Source organism: Ananas comosus, linkage group 10 (assembly GCF_001540865.1).
Source record: "Ananas comosus cultivar F153 linkage group 10, ASM154086v1, whole genome shotgun sequence".
NCBI classification, from domain to species: Eukaryota; Viridiplantae; Streptophyta; class Magnoliopsida; order Poales; family Bromeliaceae; genus Ananas; species Ananas comosus.
This window is the reverse complement of record NC_033630.1, coordinates 2,301,989-2,323,420: the sequence shown is the minus strand read 5'-3', so window position 1 is coordinate 2,323,420 and position 21,432 is coordinate 2,301,989. Positions and strand designations below refer to the sequence as shown.

At 35.9% G+C, this 21,432-nt stretch overlaps 2 protein-coding genes across 3 annotated transcripts; one reads left to right on the top strand and one right to left on the bottom strand.

The window, feature by feature from the left end:
- Positions 10,697-14,061, top strand: LOC109716643 (arogenate dehydrogenase 2, chloroplastic-like). The gene is made up of 7 exons (XM_020242181.1): positions 10,697-11,056; positions 11,267-11,435; positions 11,987-12,154; positions 12,383-12,465; positions 12,997-13,066; positions 13,181-13,255; positions 13,801-14,061. Exons 1-7 carry the CDS (start codon positions 10,869-10,871, stop codon positions 14,053-14,055), a joined length of 1,008 nt encoding a protein of 335 aa, XP_020097770.1. The 5' UTR covers positions 10,697-10,868; the 3' UTR covers positions 14,056-14,061.
- On the bottom strand, positions 16,378-20,247 carry LOC109716525 (14-3-3-like protein D). Of its 2 annotated transcripts, none has more exons than XM_020242035.1 (7): positions 20,048-20,247; positions 19,652-19,958; positions 19,453-19,540; positions 18,459-18,568; positions 18,225-18,373; positions 16,853-16,899; positions 16,378-16,767 (listed from the first exon to the last, which is right to left on the bottom strand). In XM_020242035.1, exons 1-7 carry the CDS (start codon positions 20,109-20,111, stop codon positions 16,765-16,767), a joined length of 768 nt encoding a protein of 255 aa, XP_020097624.1. In that variant the 5' UTR covers positions 20,112-20,247; the 3' UTR covers positions 16,378-16,764. The 2 variants fall into 2 exon arrangements, with proteins under 2 accessions (XP_020097624.1, XP_020097623.1); XM_020242034.1 differs by having other exon boundaries at positions 16,853-16,902; positions 20,048-20,245.

Here is a 21,432-nt window from a genome sequence, read left to right as displayed (position 1 = left end):
CCGGTCGGCGGCAAAGGCGTCGTAATAGAAAGAAACAAAATAAATTTTTGGAGGAATAAAAGCTCTTAGAAAGGAGAAGTTCTACACTGTCACGCTTGCACCACGTCATTAATAACAAACTAATCATTTTTTTTTTAAACAAAAATATAATAAAAATATTTTTTTACAATCATGATGGAACATATATCTTTAAAATGAGTTATTTGATTGGTTTGTGACGCCACGTCACCAATATACCCATTGTATTCTAGAATTTTTCTTTAGAAAGACGTATTTGTAAGAAAAAAAATATAGTTATTGTACAAAAGATATTCCAGAATAATTATAAAAATATATTTATAAACTATATATTTTTTAAAAAATAAATATGATCATATAAAATTTATAAAAATTTATTTATTACTCCTGTACTTTTATATAAAAACCATATGAAATTGATTCCATAAAAAATATACACAAGGCACATGAACTAGTTGCTCCATTGTAGTGAGAGTTCCGTGACAGGCGTGTACTCTCTTGCTCTACAAGTTTACCGTATGATATTTGCATCATATCATCAATAACAATTCAATCATATCTCTCTATTTAAAAATAAATATAATAAAAATAATTTTTTATTAATCATGACGTGAAGTATTAATTCAAAGGGACAAATCCAGGTGCATTAATTCTAGATTTTTTTTCTTTGTTCTACTAACCGATAGGTGAATGTGACATGAACTAGTATCTCTCCATTATTATTATTATTATATTATTATTATTATTATGGAGAATATTTAGTATATTTTTAAAAACTTCTAAAATATCTAATATACTTTTTTTTTATTTTAAATATACCTCTTGTATATTTTTTCGTTCATCAAAAATATCTCCGCTATTAGTACCCATTATGTTATCTTGAGTTAAATCGGGATTAAATTTCCACCAAAATTTAAAAAATTAAAATAACTCTTGTGACCTTAACTGAAGAGCAAATAAGAAAAATTAGCAATAGTAAAAAATATATTTGAAAAGGTAAAAAATTAAAACACTTTTTTTTGCCCCTAACTTAAAAATAAATAATAAAAGCGGGTGATAATAAAAAGATATATTTAAAAGAATAAAATAATAATTTTATAAAAATAACGTTTGTCGTTAAAAATTAACTAATAGAATTTAATTTTATAAATATATTTAAAATATCTTGAAAAGTTAAAAGAGTATTAAAAAAAAAGAGTATAGGCCAATTTGCATAAAAAATCCACTTATTTTAGGTTTTTGCAAAATCGGGCCACCTTTTTCGTTTTTGCAGATTCGGTCCGCTTTTTCAGCAAACTGACCAAAATGCCCTTGTACCTTTTTCTCTTTCCTCTTTCTCTCTCCTCTTCGTTCTCTCGTTCTTTTTTTTTTTTTTCGCCGAAAAAAAGCGAAGGCCGGACACCGCCAGGCGACGGCTTTCCCTCTCTTCTTTCCTGCAGGCGAGTATTTTTTTTTTCTCTTTTTTCTTTTTCTTCTTCTTCTCTCCTCCCTGCGGACCTTTTTTTTTTTTCCTCGTTCGCCCACTTTTTTCTCGGCCACAAACCAACTCTTTCTTCTTCTTCTTCTTCATCTCTTCCTTTTATTCTGTACACGCGGCCGGCACTCGCCCACTTACCACGGAGAGGGAGGCGTTGAATAGCCACGGCCAGATCCCGCAGACCTCCCCCGCGCCTCCGCTGGACCGTGACGATGCCGCCAAGTCGCCCGCGTGCACCGCCACGCCTCCGTGGCAACGCCACGCCATGACCTCTCCAACTTTAAACCTATCAAGCAGATTAATTAACAATTGGTACCCACAGAAAATTCACAAAACACCATTCCTTTAATTCCGACTGCCCTACATCAAATGCACGAAACAAGCACGAAACAAAGACCCAGGCAATAGAAAATAAAAAAATAATCATCTATATTATTCATGCCATCTACCGAATGAAAAAAAAAACCGGTTTTAAGTAAAACCGATGAAAAATAAAAAAAGATTAGGCATGGCTCGGTGCTTACCACTCACTCATTATCGACTAATTCAACAGCTTACTCTGCGGGAGAAGCTCCTTCTCTCGATGAGAACTCGCCCGTCTGTCGTGGCGGCGAGAGACAAACATCGAACGGCGGAGAGCGCGCAGGCGGCGAGGAGCTGGCGCGCTGGCGCACGCTGCGCGCGAGGGCACGCGGGGCACACGCGAGCGCACGCTGCGGCGCGGCGAGGGCCACGCTTCGGTGCGCGGACGCTTTCGGCGCGCGCACGCTGTTCGGCGTGGCGGGACACTCGGCGCGCGGGCGAGGCAGGGCGGCCGCGCGCGGCGAGACAGGGGCCACGACTCGCTGTCGTAGGCGCCGACGTAGTTGAGGCGCTTCCACGCCCAGCGCGAGCACCCCACGCACACCACGCACTCCAACCCACCCACCACAGACATTGTCGACGACGACGACGACGACGACGCGGACGCGCTGCGGCTGCTTCTTCTTCGTCGTAATGGTGTAATGGTGCACCATTACACCATTAATGGTATAATGGTGTAATTACATCATTAATGGTGCAATGGTTACACCATTAATGGTGTAATGGTGCACCATTACACCATTAATGGTTACACCATTAATGGTGTAATGGGCGCGACAGCGAAGAGCCGGGCTAGAGGGAGAAGGCGCCCTCGTCGCACATGGTGCGGGCGACGCAGTCGGCGAAGCTGCGGAAGCGGCGGCGGAAGCCGAGGAGCGCGACGTTCACCTCCTGTGTCTGGAGCAGCACGCTTTATTCTCCCCATTTTGTTTTTCCATCTTTTTCTTTTTGTTATTCAATGGGTTTTTTGTGAATTTTCTGTGGTACCAATTGTTAATTAATCTGCTGATAGGTGTTAAAGTGGGTAAGAGGTCATGTTGGCGTGCACGGAGGCGTTGGCGTGCACGCGGCGGCCTGCGGGCATCGGGGTCGAGCGGAGGCGCGGGGGAGGTCGGGGTCAGCCGAGCTCGAGGTCGGCCGGTGCACGCCAACGCCTCCCTCTCCGTCGCAGTCGCCGTGGAGGAGGCGCATGTCGACCCGGCGGCCTCGCACGGGCGCTCGCTGTCCCGGCTGGCCGGTTTCTTCGTAATGGTGTAATGGTGCGCCATTACACCATTAATGGTGAAATTACATCATTAATGGTGTAATGGTTACACCATTAATGGTATAATTACACCATTACACCATTAATGGTGTAATGGTGAAATCACGCGGCCGTGGTCGGGCTCGGGGACGGCGTGGGGGAGAAAGTAGAGCTTCCCCGGCTTGAGCGGGGCGTCGGGGTCGAGCGGTCGGGCTCGTAGTTCGACGCGCGGCCTTCCTCGGGCAACTAGTAGGAACGCGCGGCGCCGGCGCCGGCGCCGGTTGCGCCCTCGCGGCGGTGGTCGGGCTTGAGGTCGGCGCGGCGGAGGTCGACGAGGAAGTAGAGCTTCCCCGACTTGAGCGGGGCGTCGGGGTCGAGCGGTCGGGCTCCGTGGCGAGGCCGGCGCGCTCCGTGCTCTTATAGGAAGAAAAAGAAGAAGAAGAAGAAGAAGAGGGAAAAAAAAAAAAAAAAGCTCCAGCAGGAGGAAGAAGAAGAAGAAAAAGAAAAAAAAAAAAATTGCTTCTGCAGGAAAAAGAAGAAGAAGAGAGCCCGTCTGACAGTGCTCCGGCCTTCGCTTTTTTTTTTTCGGCGAAAAAAAAAAAAAAGAACGAGAGAACGAAGAGGAGAGAGAAAGAGGAAAGAGAAAAAGGTATAAGGGCATTTTAGTCAGTTTGCTGAAAAAGCGGACCGAATCTGCAAAAATAAAAATGATGGTCCGATTTTGCAAAAGTCTAAAATAAATAAATTTTTTATGCAAATTGGCCCAGAGTATATAACAGTTGAACTTTATTATTGTTGTTGTTGTTGTTGTATTGTTGAATAATGCTTCGTGTCGTCGATTCCTCACGTACGATTTTGACAAATGTTATGTTGAGAGAACCGTTCACACCTGACATATAATTATTGTCACAGTTGTCAGTCGCCAATGCGCACATGGCAAAAATAATTGCACATTTTCAAAATGCTGTAGCCCATCAAATTATTGTCCCTTTTAATTCTTAAAATTGATGCATGAAAAATTTATAAATAAAAAAAAATCCTATCAGCACACTCATACACAAATAAACCTGGCAATCTCGACCTATATCCGCTGGTGCCCGCGAATTATCCGTAAATTTACGGGTATGGATACCAACTTTTTCAACCCAAAAAGTTACGGGTAAAACGGGTGGATACCCATTAAGCTGTGGGCATTTTGGATAACCCGCGGGTACCCACGGGTACCCGTACATATATTTTTTAATTACAAAATATATTTTTTAATTAAAATATATATATTTTTATTTACTCATCCTACAAATTCTAACTCTAATTTTTTATCACGTCTTTTATATTACGAAATTTTTAAGCTATGAGACTTTAAATATTTTTATTGTATGTTATGATATTTTAAATAATAAGTTATGCTATATTTTAAAACTTATATATATATATATATTGCATTTAAAAAATATAAGAGAAAAAAAGAAAAAAAATTACAGGTAACCCGCATACCCACCCGTCCACCCGCGGGTGGGTATGGGTAATGATGTTGGCTACCCAAAAATTTGTGGATAAATTTTATCCATGCCCAAGTAACCCGTGGATACAATAACCCGCCCGCGGGTTACCCAATCTGTTCGTTTGCCAGGTCTATACACAAGTATATATTTTACAATAATAATATTTCAGAGTTTTATAAAACTTTATTTATATTTTAGTTAAAAATAATTAAATTTATAAAATCAAAGAGATTATATGAGTTTTTGAATGAATGAGATGTAAATCTTACATCAAGTCTAGAAATATACAAATAGCATCGCTCGTGTCGATCGTAACGTTAGCCTATGACATCTAATTGGATAACTAATTTTATCAGAATTGACGAATCTATTTTTTGTGGATCGGAAACACTAGAGTTTAGTTGCATATTAGTAAAGCTATATTACAATTAATCTTGGGTGCATGACCGACCGTTTTTGTGAATAAACTTTCTCTTAATAAAAAAGCATGGAGGTCTATTATTATTTAATATTACTACGGAAAATAAGTTTCAAAGTGCTTTTAAACTTTTCAAATTCTTCGAAGCATCAAAAGTAGGTATGTTTGGTCACCTTATTCTCATTTTAACAATTTGGTTTATAAAATTAATTTAATTATTTGGTTCCTCAAGGGTCACATTTCTATTAAATATATTGCATAAAAGTTTGTCTTTAGTCTTAAATTAATTCAATCATTGCCCAAAATAGTATTTTAAATTTGTGTGGAATAATGTAAAATAAACAAATCATTTCGAAATCAAAAGATAGAGTGGCATATAAAAACTAGAACATTTTGATAACTAGCAATAAAAGTGGAATAAATTAGCCCTATTTGCATGTATAAAATTTCAGGAACTAATTAATATATTCATGTTCAAAAATATAGGATTCAAAAACCTCCAAATTGCTGGTATTGAGATTATTTTTCTTTTCATTTTTTTTGGACAAAAGGGCTAAACTGCTATATATAAATATTACAGGGACTATATATATATATATATTTTTTAAAAGGACTGAAAGTCCTTACATATACATATATCAAAATATTACAAAGACTATGCCTGCATTTTGCACAAACAATAACTGAACGTGACACTGACTATTCCTAGCACAAATGACGAAAAGTTTGATAGTTAATTAGTATCCGAGATTTCAAACTCAAAATTTAGTTAATTTATATTTTCCACTAAATTTATTTTTTTTTAATTATTTTTGCTGAAAAGGCAGGTTGATCTAGTGAAGGGGAAAATCGAAAACGCGCGTGGAACTCGTTGCTGTGCAGCACTGAATCATGTTTGATAATAAAATTGCATTATTGGAGACAATTGACGTACTTAATTAAAATGGATGCTAACACGTGATCCTGATACGTTAAATACTCTGCAAAAAGATCAAAATTTTTAGAGATCAAATTTTAAAACTTAAAAACCATATACAAATTTCACAAATTAAGAGTTATCTGATCACTTAAATTCAAACCATATACAAATTTCACAACAAAATGCAAATTCTAGTCAAATGATTTTTCTCCATCACTTATTTCATGACAATTTGTTTCTTTCTAAATATTAAATGATTTGATTGAAAGTACAAGACAAGATGAAACACCGAAGATATCATGGTTCATACATCACTAAAAGAAAAATAACATTTAAGAATTTTTTTTTAAGATGCTTAGAAACACCTCAATATAGTCTAGTGTCATATTTAAAAGCATCCATTAAAGCGTCGATAAATTAAGAGTTGTCATTCATATATCGACACTTACGCCAATTACAATGCTTTAAAATATCAAAATTTTTTGAAATCTTGACGCCTTAAAGCATTGAAAAAAACTAATAGTAAAGTTTATTATTTTATAAATTGCTTTGATAAGATGGAGGGTTTATATGATAACGTTTTTTGAAGCACCGGTATTTATTATATTGTAGGGGCGCCGGGGAACGTTTCTCTCAAGCGTTGTCTAAAGAGCGTCCTTATATTGAGCTTTTCTTGTAATGCATATATGCAAATGCATTAGTACATATAATAATTTTTAAAATTGTTCGGAATAAAGCCTATGTGCAAAATTTAAAAATTTTAGAAAGATTAGAACTGGAATGCAAATTTAACCATTCGTTAGCGAATAGCCGAAGCTCCTCAGCTGCTAATATCCTTGTCTACTTTGATAGCTAAAATGTATGTTTAAATCATTATATTCATTGATATGATCCATCAGTGCAACAAAGTTTTCCTGAGTTTATAAATACTTAAGTTTCGGTTTAAAAAAAAAGGAAAGAAAAATAATTGCATTTTCCATTGCACATTTTTGTATCTTTGCACCAAATGCAGAATCAATATATTAACAGTGATTGACTTTACAATCAAGACGCTATGCATATCCCTGAAACCCCCCATGTGATTGAATCTGGGGACCCAATCATGACTCAACTTTCCATTTAATTAATTGTATTACTACTAACCTGCTACAAAATTATTTTAGAAAGGAATGATGCCCTGTCCCATATTTAAAATCGTATAATCACACTTTAATATTATTAAAATCCTCATTTCAATGGCTTATGACTAATAATTTAGTAGACCAATCTTTATGTTTAAGCAAATTCGAGTAAGGGTTAGAAACTGCTTGGTGCCACGAAAAATTATAAAAAATAATTTTTAGTAAAAAAAATAATTTTATGATATCCGGTGCTTCATTTGTAAGAAAAAATAACAATTTTTTCATAATGCTTGTTTAATTGTACGGGAGAAAATGGAAATGAAAAACCGACCGTCTCTAGAACAAGTGGCAAAAGACTTGGTGGTTGGTACTCGAGGACCCAAGTTCGAATCCTAGTTGATTCAAATTTCTAGCTAAATTTATTTCTAAATGAAATAAACGAAGCGGGTAACGTGCTTCCTACCTATCTCTCTCAAAAAAAAAAATGGAAATGAAAAAGAAAAGAAACAATTATCTTATATTATTCCTCTTGAATTATCTATTATTTATTAAATTTTATATTAAATATTAAATGTTATTTACATAAATTAAATATTTATCACACTACTTATAATATTGTTATATATATATATATATATGCACACACATTTATTTATTTTAATATTATACAATAGCTTAATATAAAATTATCCTATATAATAAAATATACTGTACATATATATTTATAATAAAAATAAAATTACTTTATAATATTTGTATTAGAAGCCGCTCAATGTTCACAACAAAATCGAGTGGCCAACCTCACGCGGTTCACGAGATCCGCGGGTCATCTTGCGGACTGCGTGTGCCGCTTCGTGCGCCGCTTTTTTTATTTCATCAAGTTCTCATTATTCGATGCACAAAAGCAAAAAAAACTAAAATACAACTCTTTTTTTTATTAAATTTGTAAAAAAAAAAAAGTTTATATGAAATTGTTTTACAGATAATAAATAATAATTATTTTTAAAATTAAGAATATTTTTTGATTTATTATTATATCAAATCAAACGCGACAGAGATGGACAAGTTAATAAATAAAAGAAGTAAATAAAAGTCCATATGGGTTATGAACGACAAATTTATGTCAACTTTTCGTAGTTTGTGCTGAGGCACGTTGCAATATTAGCTCATTATTTTCTTCCTTTTCCACCTTGTTTAATATTTAGTAAATAGTTATTTTGCATGTATTATATAAAGGTCCTAATCCCTGTTAAATAAAAGTAAGCTCTGATCAAACTTAATTGCAGTTTAAAAAAGTTCACTAATGTATTTTGTTGCCATGTACATGGATTTCGACTCGTGAATATACGTTGGTTATTCAGTTTTATAAATTAATTTTCACTGTACATCCTCTAATTCTAAATTAAATATTTCATTAAGAAAAGAAAAAGTTATTTAATTTAATTAATGGTTAAGTATTGATCAATTGTTGTTAAGGTGTGAATTAATTTATCAACATGACTATGCCTAATACTCAATCACCTTATATCGATCACTTATTTATAATTAATAAAATAAGATTGAACGTAACAAAGGTTTTACTGTAACTAACTATGAAGTATATAATTATCCTAATCAAATCAGTAATTAGAATAGTATTTTTCTCAATAATGAAACTAAAAAATTAAGCTGTTATGATGCAACAATAGAGCTTGTTATTTAAGTTTAAAACAAGACCAACGTACGTGACCAATTTTTATAAGAGAAAAGGCACATGCATGGAGCACATGAGCACACTATGGAGGCCATAAATAAATAAATAATATACATGTCGATGGAGCTTCCCAGCATGGGAATGTCCCACGATCAAATTATTTTCGAATAATGTAGAAATTTAGAATTATATGCACCCTACGAAGGAGTGGCAAAATATATAGCGTGACTCAATTTTCCAATTCGGCCTAGTTTGTTAAATAAATGAATTCAAACAAAAAACTTTGTCCAAAAAATCTGCTCTGGACAAGCATTTTCGTTTTTTTTGTCGGAATTAAAATTCGGGTTGTGTTCAGGCACATAGTTTGGAAAAAAACTAGATTAATAACCGGTTTTAAATTAGGGTTAATTTTATACATGGTCTTGTATCAAAATATAAATGTATTGCTGCATACTTTATGTGATCATATATATTTGTCTCTCTAATTCATTACCATTAATTTTCTATGTGTTTTTAGCAGTTAGTTAATAAAATGATAATATTTTTATTATATATTTATCCTTTTAAATATTACTAGCAATTAGGACTGTGCAACTATTTTCTCAAGAAACCCCAAAAGTCCTTCTTTCCCTTTTGAAACTAACCTAAACACCAGCATGTGTCTTAGGCACGGAGATATTCTCGCTTAGGCACACTTGGGATTTGTCAGATTGTTGGCGCTAAGCAGCAATCTCAAAAATTTGAACTGTTAAAAATAAGCAATCAATTCACTTAAAGCGTACAGATACAGCTCCTTCATGTCTCGATTGTGACTCGGCCCAACCAACCTCACGCCACTTCGAATATAACTCGACTCACTCAGCCTCACGCCATTTCGAATATTACTCTGCTCAACATGGCCTCCCACCACAAGGCAGGATGCTAGCTTATTTAAGCCAACCGAATTTACTTTGCTAGGTTTTTTTTTTTTTTTTTTTTTTTTTTTTTTTTTTTTTTTACTATCGAGGCCCAACTATCTCAATTTGTAGCCTAGTTCATCCTCCTAATGAATGGAACGAGAGCATATATATACTACCTTATTCTCAAAAAAAAAAAAAAAGATAGAAAGAAGAAACTAACCTAAACCTCCGTTGTTGGTACATCTATACCTATACATTATTTCTCATGGAGTTTGGCACGTGGCAATTTCTTCTTCACTCCACTCTTTGATATTTCGCTTTTCCACCCCTATCTCTGCCTGATACTTTATCTTCCTACCCACCCACTTTTTAATTAATGTATTCACATTAAGAAAATGCTATTGATATTTGTATTAATCTATTATCAATCTTGATGTGAACTGCCTTTTATTTTATTTGTATTAATTTTTTATGCCTCACTTATATGTATTTGTATAATATAGTGTGATCACAAAATCTATTTAGTGAGTATGTAATGTATTTATTTATTTTTGAACTGTCAAGCTTAAATATAAAAATTATCTATACATTTGAATAATTTATAAACAATAAAATATGAAATTTTTATTATTCTTATGTCTTAACTTAAGAATTTATAAAAATATATATTATTTTTATTTTTATTTTTTTTTATATTATTTATTCGTTGTATCGCAGAGTTCTAAACTAATCGAGAGTGAAACACGACCCTCCCCAAAATTGGACACGTCCCCCCTCGCTGTTACATTTATTGTCATTATTATTATTATTGTTGTTGTTGGTAAATACGAAGCTCATTAGGTAAGAATCACGTGGCTCTATATGTATATAAATCATGCCACCGATTGGATACCACAAAGCTGAGTCCATTGTGTGCACAGCAAAAGCTATAGCTCTTAGCAAGTTCCAAGTACTGGTGCAAGCAAAGAGCAAAGCCAAAGAACTGTAACAATGGCCTCCTTTTCTTCTTTCCGCAATGTTGTTCACTTCAACAACACCATCCCTAGAATAGCTGCCACACCAAGTAAAACTCTCCCCACAAAATGCGCCACCGCCGCCTCCGCGAAAACCCCATTCCCTTCCGCCACCGCCACCGCCGGACCGCTTAAACTGGCCCCGCATTCGCCCGCGCCCGTGAGTAATTGTATCGTCGCGAAAGCAAATCACTGCAATGTCATGGGCAACGACACGGCCCAGACCGGGCACGAAGAACAAACTCCAGTGTTGAAGATCGCGATCATCGGATTCGGCAACTTTGGGCAGTTCATCGCCAACGGGATCGAGAGGCAGGGCCACATTGTGTTGGCGACGTCTCGGTCGGACTATTCCGAGTATTGCGAACGCCACGGGATCCAGTTTTTCCAGTTAGACACTCAATACCTACACTCTAAAATCCGCTTCTTTTGGTGCTACAATATATATGTAACGTTTTTATTTAAAACAAAAAAAAGGCTATTTCAGAATTCAGATCAAACATACGTGTACATGGCCGAATTAATAAGCATGTAGTATATCTTTTGAGGAGACTAACAACAAACGAACGTTGCTTTGACGAACTGTATACGTATACATAGGAGCATGGATGCAATGTGCGAGGAGCAACCGGATATCGTCTTCGTTTGCAGCTCCATTTTGTCGACGGAGAGCGTCCTCCGCGCCGTCCCGCTCCACAAGCTGAAGCCTGACACAATCTTCGCCGACGTGTTGTCGGTGAAGCAGTTTCCCAGGAACCTGTTTCTTGAGGTAAGCTCATGCAAACATGTAACATGCTCTCCGGTTACCAACTTGAAACCTTTAAGGTAGCGTTTGGTTCAGGTATAAGTAAGAACTAGCTATTACAGAAATAGATACAAGCTATGGGGATAAGAAAAATAGCGTTCGAATGAAAATTGGGTTGTTCCCGAGGATAAGAAAAATAGCGTTTGGATAAATAATATTGAATAAAAAAAAATAGCGGATAGTTATATATAGAAAATAAAAGTGTTGATGAGAATAGTTATACCAGCTTATTTCAGATAACCGAGAACTACTATTTTCGGATTAAAATTTGCGTTTGGATATAAAGGGGATAAGGGATTATCCCTCCCCTTATCCCCCATCCAAACGCTGCCTTAGAATTGTATCAGCCTGCAAATCAAAGCTTGTAGAGTTCGACAATAACTTCCATAAACGATTATTTTCTACGAAACTTTAAACTATCTGATAATAGTATTTTATTACGTACTTTAAGAATAACGATTGTTTTAATTTCTTTTTTTTTTTCTTGGGTGTTTTGCATGTAAATGAATGTTTAGGTTCTACCAGCTGGGTTTGGGGTGGTTTGCACTCACCCAATGTTTGGGCCGGAGAGTGGGAAGCATGGGTGGAAAGGTTTGCCCTTTGTTTACGACAAAGTTCGAGTCTCCCAAAATGGACCCCAAGCTGAGAAATGTGCACAATTCTTAAACATTTTTGAACAAGAGGTTGGTGTATATTCACACACACACATATATATAAATAAATAAAAATATATATATATATATATATATATATTTCTTCTCAGAACCATGATGTAACAACTAAATCAAAATTAGAAATTTTAAAAGGGAACATTCTTTTTTTTTGAAAAAAAAATTGTAAACGTGATAGCAAAATCACACGTCTTGATTTTTTTTCTTTTTATTTTAAATATTTTTTGATTCTCTCATCAGGGCTGTAGGATGGTGGAGATGAGCTGTGAGGAACATGACCGGCACGCCGCGGGCAGTCAATTTATCACTCACACGATTGGAAGGTACAAATANTCTCTCATCAGGGCTGTAGGATGGTGGAGATGAGCTGTGAGGAACATGACCGGCACGCCGCGGGCAGTCAATTTATCACTCACACGATTGGAAGGAACTAGCTTGCACTTTTATTAGAATATGTTTTGAAATAGTATTTAATATTTAAAAATATTAATTTTATAATATAATTTGTAATTTTGTGTGAAAATTATAATTTGTTTGATTTGAGTACTGTAAGGGGTAATAAAAAAATTAATTATTGCACGAGAACAATGCAACAAATTTTTTTTGTGCATAATATATATTGTTGTAGGCTCTTCATTTCATTTACGCAAAAATTGATTAGTTAAGTTGAATTCAGAAAAAAAATGTATCAAGAATAGATGGAAGTGTAGCGCAAAGATAACGATAATAAATTTTCAGAACCAAAATCAAATAAATTGAAATAATTGTATAAAAAAAATTAAATTTTTTTAAAAAACTAGATAAGCATGTTCTAATGGTCTAAAGTGTTATTTGGTGTTTATTCATTTCCGCAGGATTCTCTCGCATTTGAACTTGGAGTCGACTCCAATTAACACCAAAGGATATGAGACGCTCCTTCAATTGGTGATTAATTTGTTTTCGACAATTTAACATAATATATGAAGCTCGCTTTGATTTTCTATTAGTGCTAACTGAATGCATTCATTTTCTCCTTTTCATTTATTTTCCTTTTTGCAGACTGAGAATACAGTAAGTGATAGTTTTGATCTCTACTATGGCCTCTTCATGTACAATGTGAATGCCACCGAACAGGCGAGTGAACATCTGAAAGTTCACAATTGCTTATTTCTAAGAATTCACTTACAATACTATTGATATGTTGACATGCTGATATGTACTGTTTGTATAACACAGATCATCATATTCTCGAATATAGAGGATGTAGCCATGATTAAGGTTTACGAAATATATTACTTAATAATTATTGTGGAAATACAGTATGCTACAATATATTCAACCTAAATGCCAACTTTAAAAAAGAACAAAAAAATAAAATCTCTTCACATGCCAGAGCAAATGTGAAATCTCCAGTACAATTTAGTTCTGTAAACTAATAGCAGTTGTGGGTAACATGTCTCACTTGTCTTGATTCATTAATTCGTGCTTAATTTCCATGTTGACAAAGAAATAACATATCCTCTGAATTCAGAGTGTCTGTTATTAGCGAATCTTTGGGCTCCTAATCTATTAATAGATGCATGCTTTTCCTGAATTGATAGCGTATTTAGATATCTTTTACGTAAACAAATTCAAAGTCATCGTACAGAAGATCTAACTACACTGAATCACTACTGCAGATTGAAAATCTCGACCGAGCATTCGAGACGGTGAAGCAGAAGCTGTTCGGGAGGCTTCATGACATACTGAGGAAGCAGATAGTAGAGAGAGTCCCCATGCAAGGGATACCCATAAAAGCAAGAGAGCCCGCCGCGAGTGCTTACTTCTTACCTCCTGGTGAGAAAATTACAGAGCTCTCGTCGTTCGCGATGGCGCCGCAGGGTGAGACAAGGCAAAGTGAGGTGAATTTGGAGCCAACCGTGACTCGCAGATAGGCGGGAGAGGCGAAGATTTCTTGCGATTGATGTATGTTTTGTTCTCAGTTTGGCATTTGATATTTGATCTATTTTTTGTGCCAATCTATCAACATATATGTACGAGATATATCTTAGAAGATATTAATCTATATTTGATTGCTCATGATGGTAATTTTGGAGTTCATAAATTCATCGAAATGAAGCTAATTTCGCTGTGTCTTTGTAGAATTTAAGTTATCGCTAAGTACAAACTTTAGCTAGCGAAGTTTCAGACTCCATGTAATCGGACTTTGAAAACGTATATATAGACCACTGCTTCCCCCATGATAAAATGGTACAGCATGAGCAAAAGCCCTTCTCCACCGTGATGAGTGCGATTACTATATGCAGAGCAATTTCTATATAATACAAAAGTTAAATGGGATTCACGGTGAAACTGACCACCTACGTACGTTCTGACCAAAAAGAGGACAATCGTCCTACAAACGCGTTAATAAGCACCAGTACGGCACTACTCCCTCCCATTCTTTTTGCCTGGAACACATTGTACGTACCAAGCACATCTATTACTATTACTGTATATTAAAGTTGGTGGTTTTGTCCGTGGACTAATATTACTATGCTGCTACATGCTCTGTGGTTGTCTTCAGTGCACCTGGTGCACCATAAACCACCCTCTCCTCCTCTCTCTTTCTTTATATATATATATATATATATAGAGAGAGAGAGAGAGAGAGAGAGAGAGAGAGAGAGAGAGAGGCTGGTATGCGTCTGACAGTACGAAGTCCTCTGTGTTTTCAAGTGGATGTTGGGACTTTCAAATTAACGATCGGCTCCGTTAGACCAGATCTAGAGTATTTGAATTACCTAAAAAATAAATTTCATGATTTTTCGATATCATTTGCCTAGTGATCGAAGGGGCTCAAATTAATAATTTTAATGGCCATGATGAGCCGTTTACAAGTTTAACGGTGGAAAAATATTCAAATCACGTGAAATTTTGATGAAAATTTTTTTATACTATATATAACAAGGTCAATATTTTTGATCTAAAATTTTAATATCATATCATCACATTTTATAAGATTTTTATTTTCAGCTTTCGATTTTGAGCCATTTCGATCACTAGGCAAATAATATCGAAAAATCATGAAATTTATTTTCTAAGTACTTCAAATACTCCAGATATGTCTAATGGAGTCGATCGTCAATTTAAAAGTCCTTACATCGAAAACAACTTCGAAGCACGGAAGGCTCTGTGCTTTCAGAAGCATACCAGCCTCTCTCTCTCTCTCTCTCTCTCTCTCTCTCTATATATATATATAGGATTTTAAAATTTTATATTATAAAATTTTAAATTTTGGATATTAAAATTTTAAATTTCAAATTTCAAATTCTAAATTTAAAATTATATAATTTTAAAATTTTTAATATTTATTCCCAAAATTTTAATTTCAAAAATTAAAATTTTAAATCTCTATTGTACTTTCTATATTGTTCACCCTAGCAGAGGAAACGAGTGGTTTAAGGATAGGGGCATTGGAATGTTGTGCCTGTTTCTCCTTTTTCTTTTTGTTTGCTAATATATGGTGAATACCAAATATTTGATTCGTCTTTTAGCACACGGCGCTGAGAAAGATATGTTAATTGAAAGATTGTGGAAGTTAGTATATTATTAGCAATGTATCCACACTTTGCAGCGAGTGTGATTTTTAAGTTCATAATTATTATATTATACGTTATATAAAGTTACTTGACAGAGTAGAATAAAATGTTAAATTTTATATATATCACTTATTTGGAGAGAGAGAAGAGAATATTAAATTAAAATTAAAGTCAGAAAGATAGCACTTTTAAATTTTCAAATATAGTATATTTTACTCGTAATGTAAAAAAATAAAAATTAAAAATTTTTAAAAATATATAATTATGAAATTTAAGTTTAAAATTATTTTAAATATTCATATCTTTTGCTTGAAGAAAGAAAAAAAGAGAGCATTAAATTAAAAATTAAACTAAGGGAGTGAGAAAAGCAGCATGCACATTTTTCAATAAGAGAGGAAAAGAAAAAAGAAAAGATAAGAATATTAAATTAAAAAAAAATTAAGTAAGAGATCATTTCCACTGTGGGGGTCATTGGATGGTATAATTGCCATTCAGCCTAACCAAATTTAGTGAGATTAGTCCTCTTGTCGACCATAGCGCTCGTCGCAGAGATCACCTAGACATGGGCGTAACTCTTCAAAAGTTGCTTACACGGTAAAGGACAACGGATCACAAACCTTTAGGTTTTCTCATTACAAACCAACAGCAAATAATGGTAATTAGCGAAGGCCGGAAGAGTAAAACTTGCATATAACATACATATTCATCTAACAAAATCTCCAATGACTTCTTTCGCACAATAAAAATATACTATGCAAGCCAAAAAACTGAAAAGAAAAATAACATTGGAGCAGTTCACTTGTTCAAGACAACATCCCGGACGCATGATAAATCCCTAACTCTGATAACAACATTTTCTCTCTGACCGAAGACACATGAAAAGGATCGATTGCAAATGCAACCCATGAGAGATCCAACTCCAACATTAAACTGAACACTACAACAGGCATGTGAATAAAGCTAAATAATCAAAGCAACCCGCAAGATAAGGCAAAGATGAACATTTGCAGCATCTTATCCTTCTAACTGTAGACCCCATAGCTGCTTTATATCACTGCAAATTTACTATCGAAAGAAAAAGTAAATGTGAGAGAGGGAATTTAATCTTTGCTGTAACAAAAATAAATGCGCAAGCTCAAAAGAAAATCACCTCAGCATCTTCAGCTCCACCAGTCTTTCCCGTGCTCTCCCGAGCCTCTTCTATAAGGGTCCAGAGAGAGTACCAATCAGGTAAAAGAATATTACACATCAAATACAAACAGTTAAGCAGCTTTAATTGAAATCACTTTCGTTATGAAATTAACTGAAATTGATTTTTTAAGTTTGAAGATCCACAATAAACACCTGCATCGATGAAAGTATGCAATAGGGAACAAATTGAGGTTACTCTTTTAATGCTTTCACAAGCTAGTAATGACAGCACGGACTCCACAATCTTTTTCACTAGCAACTAAAAATTGACATTGGAGCAAATATAACTTAATTAAAAGATCAACGATGAGTCTGTTCACGATTGGAATTCGGTGCAAGATACAAAACTGAAATGGGTCACAAACAACCCAAATGACCAATTTTGTAAGCCTCCTTAGTTTGCAGCTTAAGTAGGAATTGGAATGAATGATTTCAGTTCAACCTCAGAACAAGATTGCACCAGTGCCTTCTAGGCCGGTTCAAAATAGTGCATTTAGTCAAGTCCCTCTCCACTTTGGAATGGCAATCAAAGTGGGATTCCCTCCAACCAAACAGTTCCACTAGGTGCCGATCATTCCAATTCCGATTCCAACCCCAAAAACTCCCAACCAAAAAGTCTTAAGTGTGTTCATATCAAGTACCGTATCAGACACTATTAAATATTGTACTCCAAGTAATTCACAATTATGTGCCACTATATAACTGTCAGATATTCTACAACAAAACTACAAATATAGATAGAACTCTGGAACTTATAGATACTTATCGTAGACTATAAGAGACAGGGAATTGTTGTGTATATCATGATTTACAAGAGTCCTACAACGATAATCCAAATTGAAAACAATAATACGGATATTCAGGATAGTTGCTGAATAAAGTTGAGAGCTCCCTATTATAGGTTGAATAAACTATCAAATGTTGCAACAACAATTTCTCATTGAAGGAAAAAAAAAGTGCAAAAAGGTAAATTTAGCTTTAGCTTTTATATGTGCACACTGCACATAGATAATTAGAAGGCCTAATCATGAACATGGATGTGAGCTATGGGTATGTGGTGCCCCACTTTTCAGGGAGGTCGCCCATCCTATAACTACTCTAACCCTAGTATGCTCAACCCTCTTAACCTCTTGGGTCTAGCCATAGCACAAAATACTATAGCCAGAGTAAGATGTTTAGTCCTATCATACTTCATATATAAGAGTATTCCAAATACTAGAGGTGTCACAGTGTATGTCCAAACGCTATAACCGGCGACAACTGGCAACAACCACCAACCAATGTATTGATACTAGCATGAACCATTAATCAATGTTGAAAAATGCTATTACCTCCATCCTCAGGGATGTCAGAGGTCCACAAGGTGAGGTTATCCCTCAAAAGTTGCATGATCAATGTGCTATCTTTGTAAGATTCTTCACTCAGTGTATCAAGCTCGGATATGGCTTCATCAAAAGCTTGCTTTGCTAGGTGGCAAGCCCTGAGATTTAAACAAAGTTAGCAACGTTCTCCAGTAATACGCTGGTAGACAACATATGACTGGAGTTGAGGTTGATTCCATGTACCTTTCAGGTGAGTTCATAATCTCATAGTAGAAGACAGAGAAATTCAAAGCCAAACCCAATCTGATTGGGTGTGTGGGAGAGAGATCTGCCTCTGCCATGCTGGAAGCAGTCTGTGGGCAGTTAAAAACAGAGAACTTAATCAAAACACTTTTCAAGAGCATTCAATAGCAACATTGCCTGCAAGCAGACTGTGAAAATTCAGTATTTCAATAGCTGTAGGTGATCATTCAATTCATAGCCCTCTAACTGAAATAGAATGTGATTTCCATTCAACAGCAACATTGTTTTTTCCATAGATAAGCTACATGCTGGAATGCAAGTAACAAATCAGACGGTTAAACATATAGAAAAGAAATATTTCAACTCAGCATACTAATGATTTAAGTTGAAAGTCTGGTTGCATCTACCATAGCACCTATGAAACATTTTTTCGGCATTTGCATGTCATCTATCTATTGATTGACCATCACAGATTGAAACTGAGTTTGTTTTTCTTCTCAAATATGTTACTATTTCGTCATACAATACAGAAGACCAACAGGGAGACAAAAATAATAACCAACGTATTATGTATTGTATATTATGCACTACTTTACAATCACTTCTTTGATCCGCTTGAATAGCAAGAAAAGAGTATGGCAGTTGCTAAAGATTGAACTGCACTTTCCCTGCAGAATAAGTTGTCAAGGTGATTAAGTTGATTCAGAAAGATCAAGTGGTCTACAAGCACTAAAATTATCAACACATTGAAGAGATTACACTAATACAAACTGAGCATATATCAAAAGAAAATCAATCAAATAACACAGAGAAATAGAACTTGAGCAAGTAAAACTAAAGATCTCCGTTGCATCGCCACAAGGTAATGCATCCGCAACAGCAACAACAACAACAACAGACAAGCCGCAAATTGCAAATGTGAGATGAAAACATCTAAGACTGGCTAAAATGAAGGAAAGAGCAGATCAGGAACTACAAATATTATGGCTTATACCTCATATGCTTTAAGAGATTGCTCTGCAGCCTCTTTCCTCTCAGTCCCAGTCTTAAACTCCGCCATGTAGCGATAGTAATCGCCCTTCCTACGACAGAAGAAAGTGAAATAGAAAACTATCAAACACCACCCCCAAAAAAAAATACAACACCCAAATCCTTCGTGAAATCCGACCCCAAAGCCATTAGATCTAGCTCACATCTTGTAGTAGAACACGGAGGACTCCACTGCCGTCGACGAGGGGATGAGGTGCTCGTCGATCACCGTCATGATGTCGTCACAGATGTTGGAGAGCTCCGACTCCACCTTCTGCCGGTACTCCTTGATCTTCCTCACGTGCTGCTCGTTCCCCTTCGCCTCCTCTGTTTGCTCGGTCAAGGAGAGGATCCTCCACGACGCCCTCCGCGCCCCGACCACGTTCTTGTACCCGACCGAGAGCAGGTTCCTCTCCTCCACCGTGAGCTCCACGTCGAGCTTCGCCACGCTCTTCATCGCGTCCACCATCTCTGCACCATCAAAAACCAAGCCGATCAAGCACAAAGAACAAAACCCTAAGGCAACGAGATCTGGAGATCCGAGACGCGGAAACCCTCACCCTCATAGCGCTCGGCTTGCTCCGCGAGCTTGGCGATGTAGACGAAGCTCTCCCGCGTCGCCATCAGAGATCCGATCCGAGATCCCGCTTCGCAAGATCAAGAGAGGCGAAGCGGAAGTGTGTGCGTGTGCGCGCGCGCGTGAGAGAGAGAGAGAGAGAGAGAGAGAGATGGGGATGGGGATGGGGTTGGAGTGGGTGGGGGGGGGTTTGGCGAGGAGGAGGAGGAGGAGGAGGAGGAAAGGGTAAAACCGTAAAATCGTAAAAAGAGGGCGAAATCAAAACAGGGGCGCAGAGGCGGCGACTACTATTTATAGGATGTGACAGTGCGGCGGGATTTGAGCTGGACCCCGCGGGGGGAGTGTGTGAGCCGTTGGATCCGCGGGGGATGGGGGTTGGATAAGTCGTGCGCTCTGAAGCCGAGATGGAAAATTTAGGTGCGAGCAGTGAGGTGGGACCCGAACCCATTCGCTGCGGTGCGACTTGCGTGGGTCACGGCGATCATGCTTAATTTGCACGGTCGAGATCCTCTACAGCGTCTGACCGCAAAGAAATCATATAATCATATAAATATATGATAAATAATAAATATAGTAGCATAGTTTCTATTCAAATAGCACCACAATTAATTAAGTTTATATTAAGATACAATTTTTTAAAAATATTTTTGTATTTTTATCCAACATAGAGACTATTAATGGGATTTTTTTTTTGAGCGATAGGTAGTATGCTATCCGTTTCATTTATTTTATTTAAAAATAAATTTGGCTAGAAATGTGAATCAACTAGGATTCAAATTTTGGATCTCGAGTATTAACCACCAAGCCCTTTGCCACTTATCTTAGGAACAATCGGTTATTAATGGGATATATTGCTATTAATTGGTATATATAGATATATAGATATGACAATTTCACTTTGTTGAAATTTTGTGATGGTTGTTTGGTTTGAAAGTAGCGTTAAATAATCAATGTTGTTATTTGTTTCGCCATAATAAAGAAACAGTAGAAATTCGAGTTATCTAAAACAGCATCCTGTACAAAAGTCAATTACGATTAAAAAAAAAAGATGAAAAAAAATAATTAAATAGTATAATAAATAATGCTAGCTATTTATAATTAAATATATTTATTTATGACACTAATTACTCTTTTATTTAGTTTGCATGTTTAAAATATAATAAAATTTGATTAGTTTAATTAAATATTTATATATTTTTATTTTACAATTTAATTATTGTATTATTATAATTTTAAAAATAATTTAGTTGTTTTATATTATTTTTTTAATTATATAGAAATAGAATTATATTATTTTTATTTATAATATTATTGTGACGCCCCAACTTCCCAGGGGGTCACCCATCCTAGGACTACTCCCGTCCTAGC

Coding starts and splice junctions, on each gene's coding strand:
- LOC109716643 (XM_020242181.1), top strand. CDS start 10,869: ATGGGCAACGACACGGCCCAGACCGGGCACGAAGAACAAACTCCAGTG. Junction 11,057..11,266: donor CACGGGATCCAGTTTTTCCA/GTTAGACACTCA, acceptor ACGTATACATAG/GAGCATGGATGCAATGTGCG. Junction 13,256..13,800: donor ATGTGAATGCCACCGAACAG/GCGAGTGAACAT, acceptor TCACTACTGCAG/ATTGAAAATCTCGACCGAGC.
- LOC109716525 (XM_020242034.1), bottom strand. CDS start 20,111: ATGGCGACGCGGGAGAGCTTCGTCTACATCGCCAAGCTCGCGGAGCAA. Junction 18,569..19,452: donor AATCTCTTAAAGCATATGAG/GTATAAGCCATA, acceptor AACTGCCCACAG/ACTGCTTCCAGCATGGCAGA. Junction 16,903..18,224: donor TGACATCCCTGAGGATGGAG/GTAATAGCATTT, acceptor GGACCCTTATAG/AAGAGGCTCGGGAGAGCACG.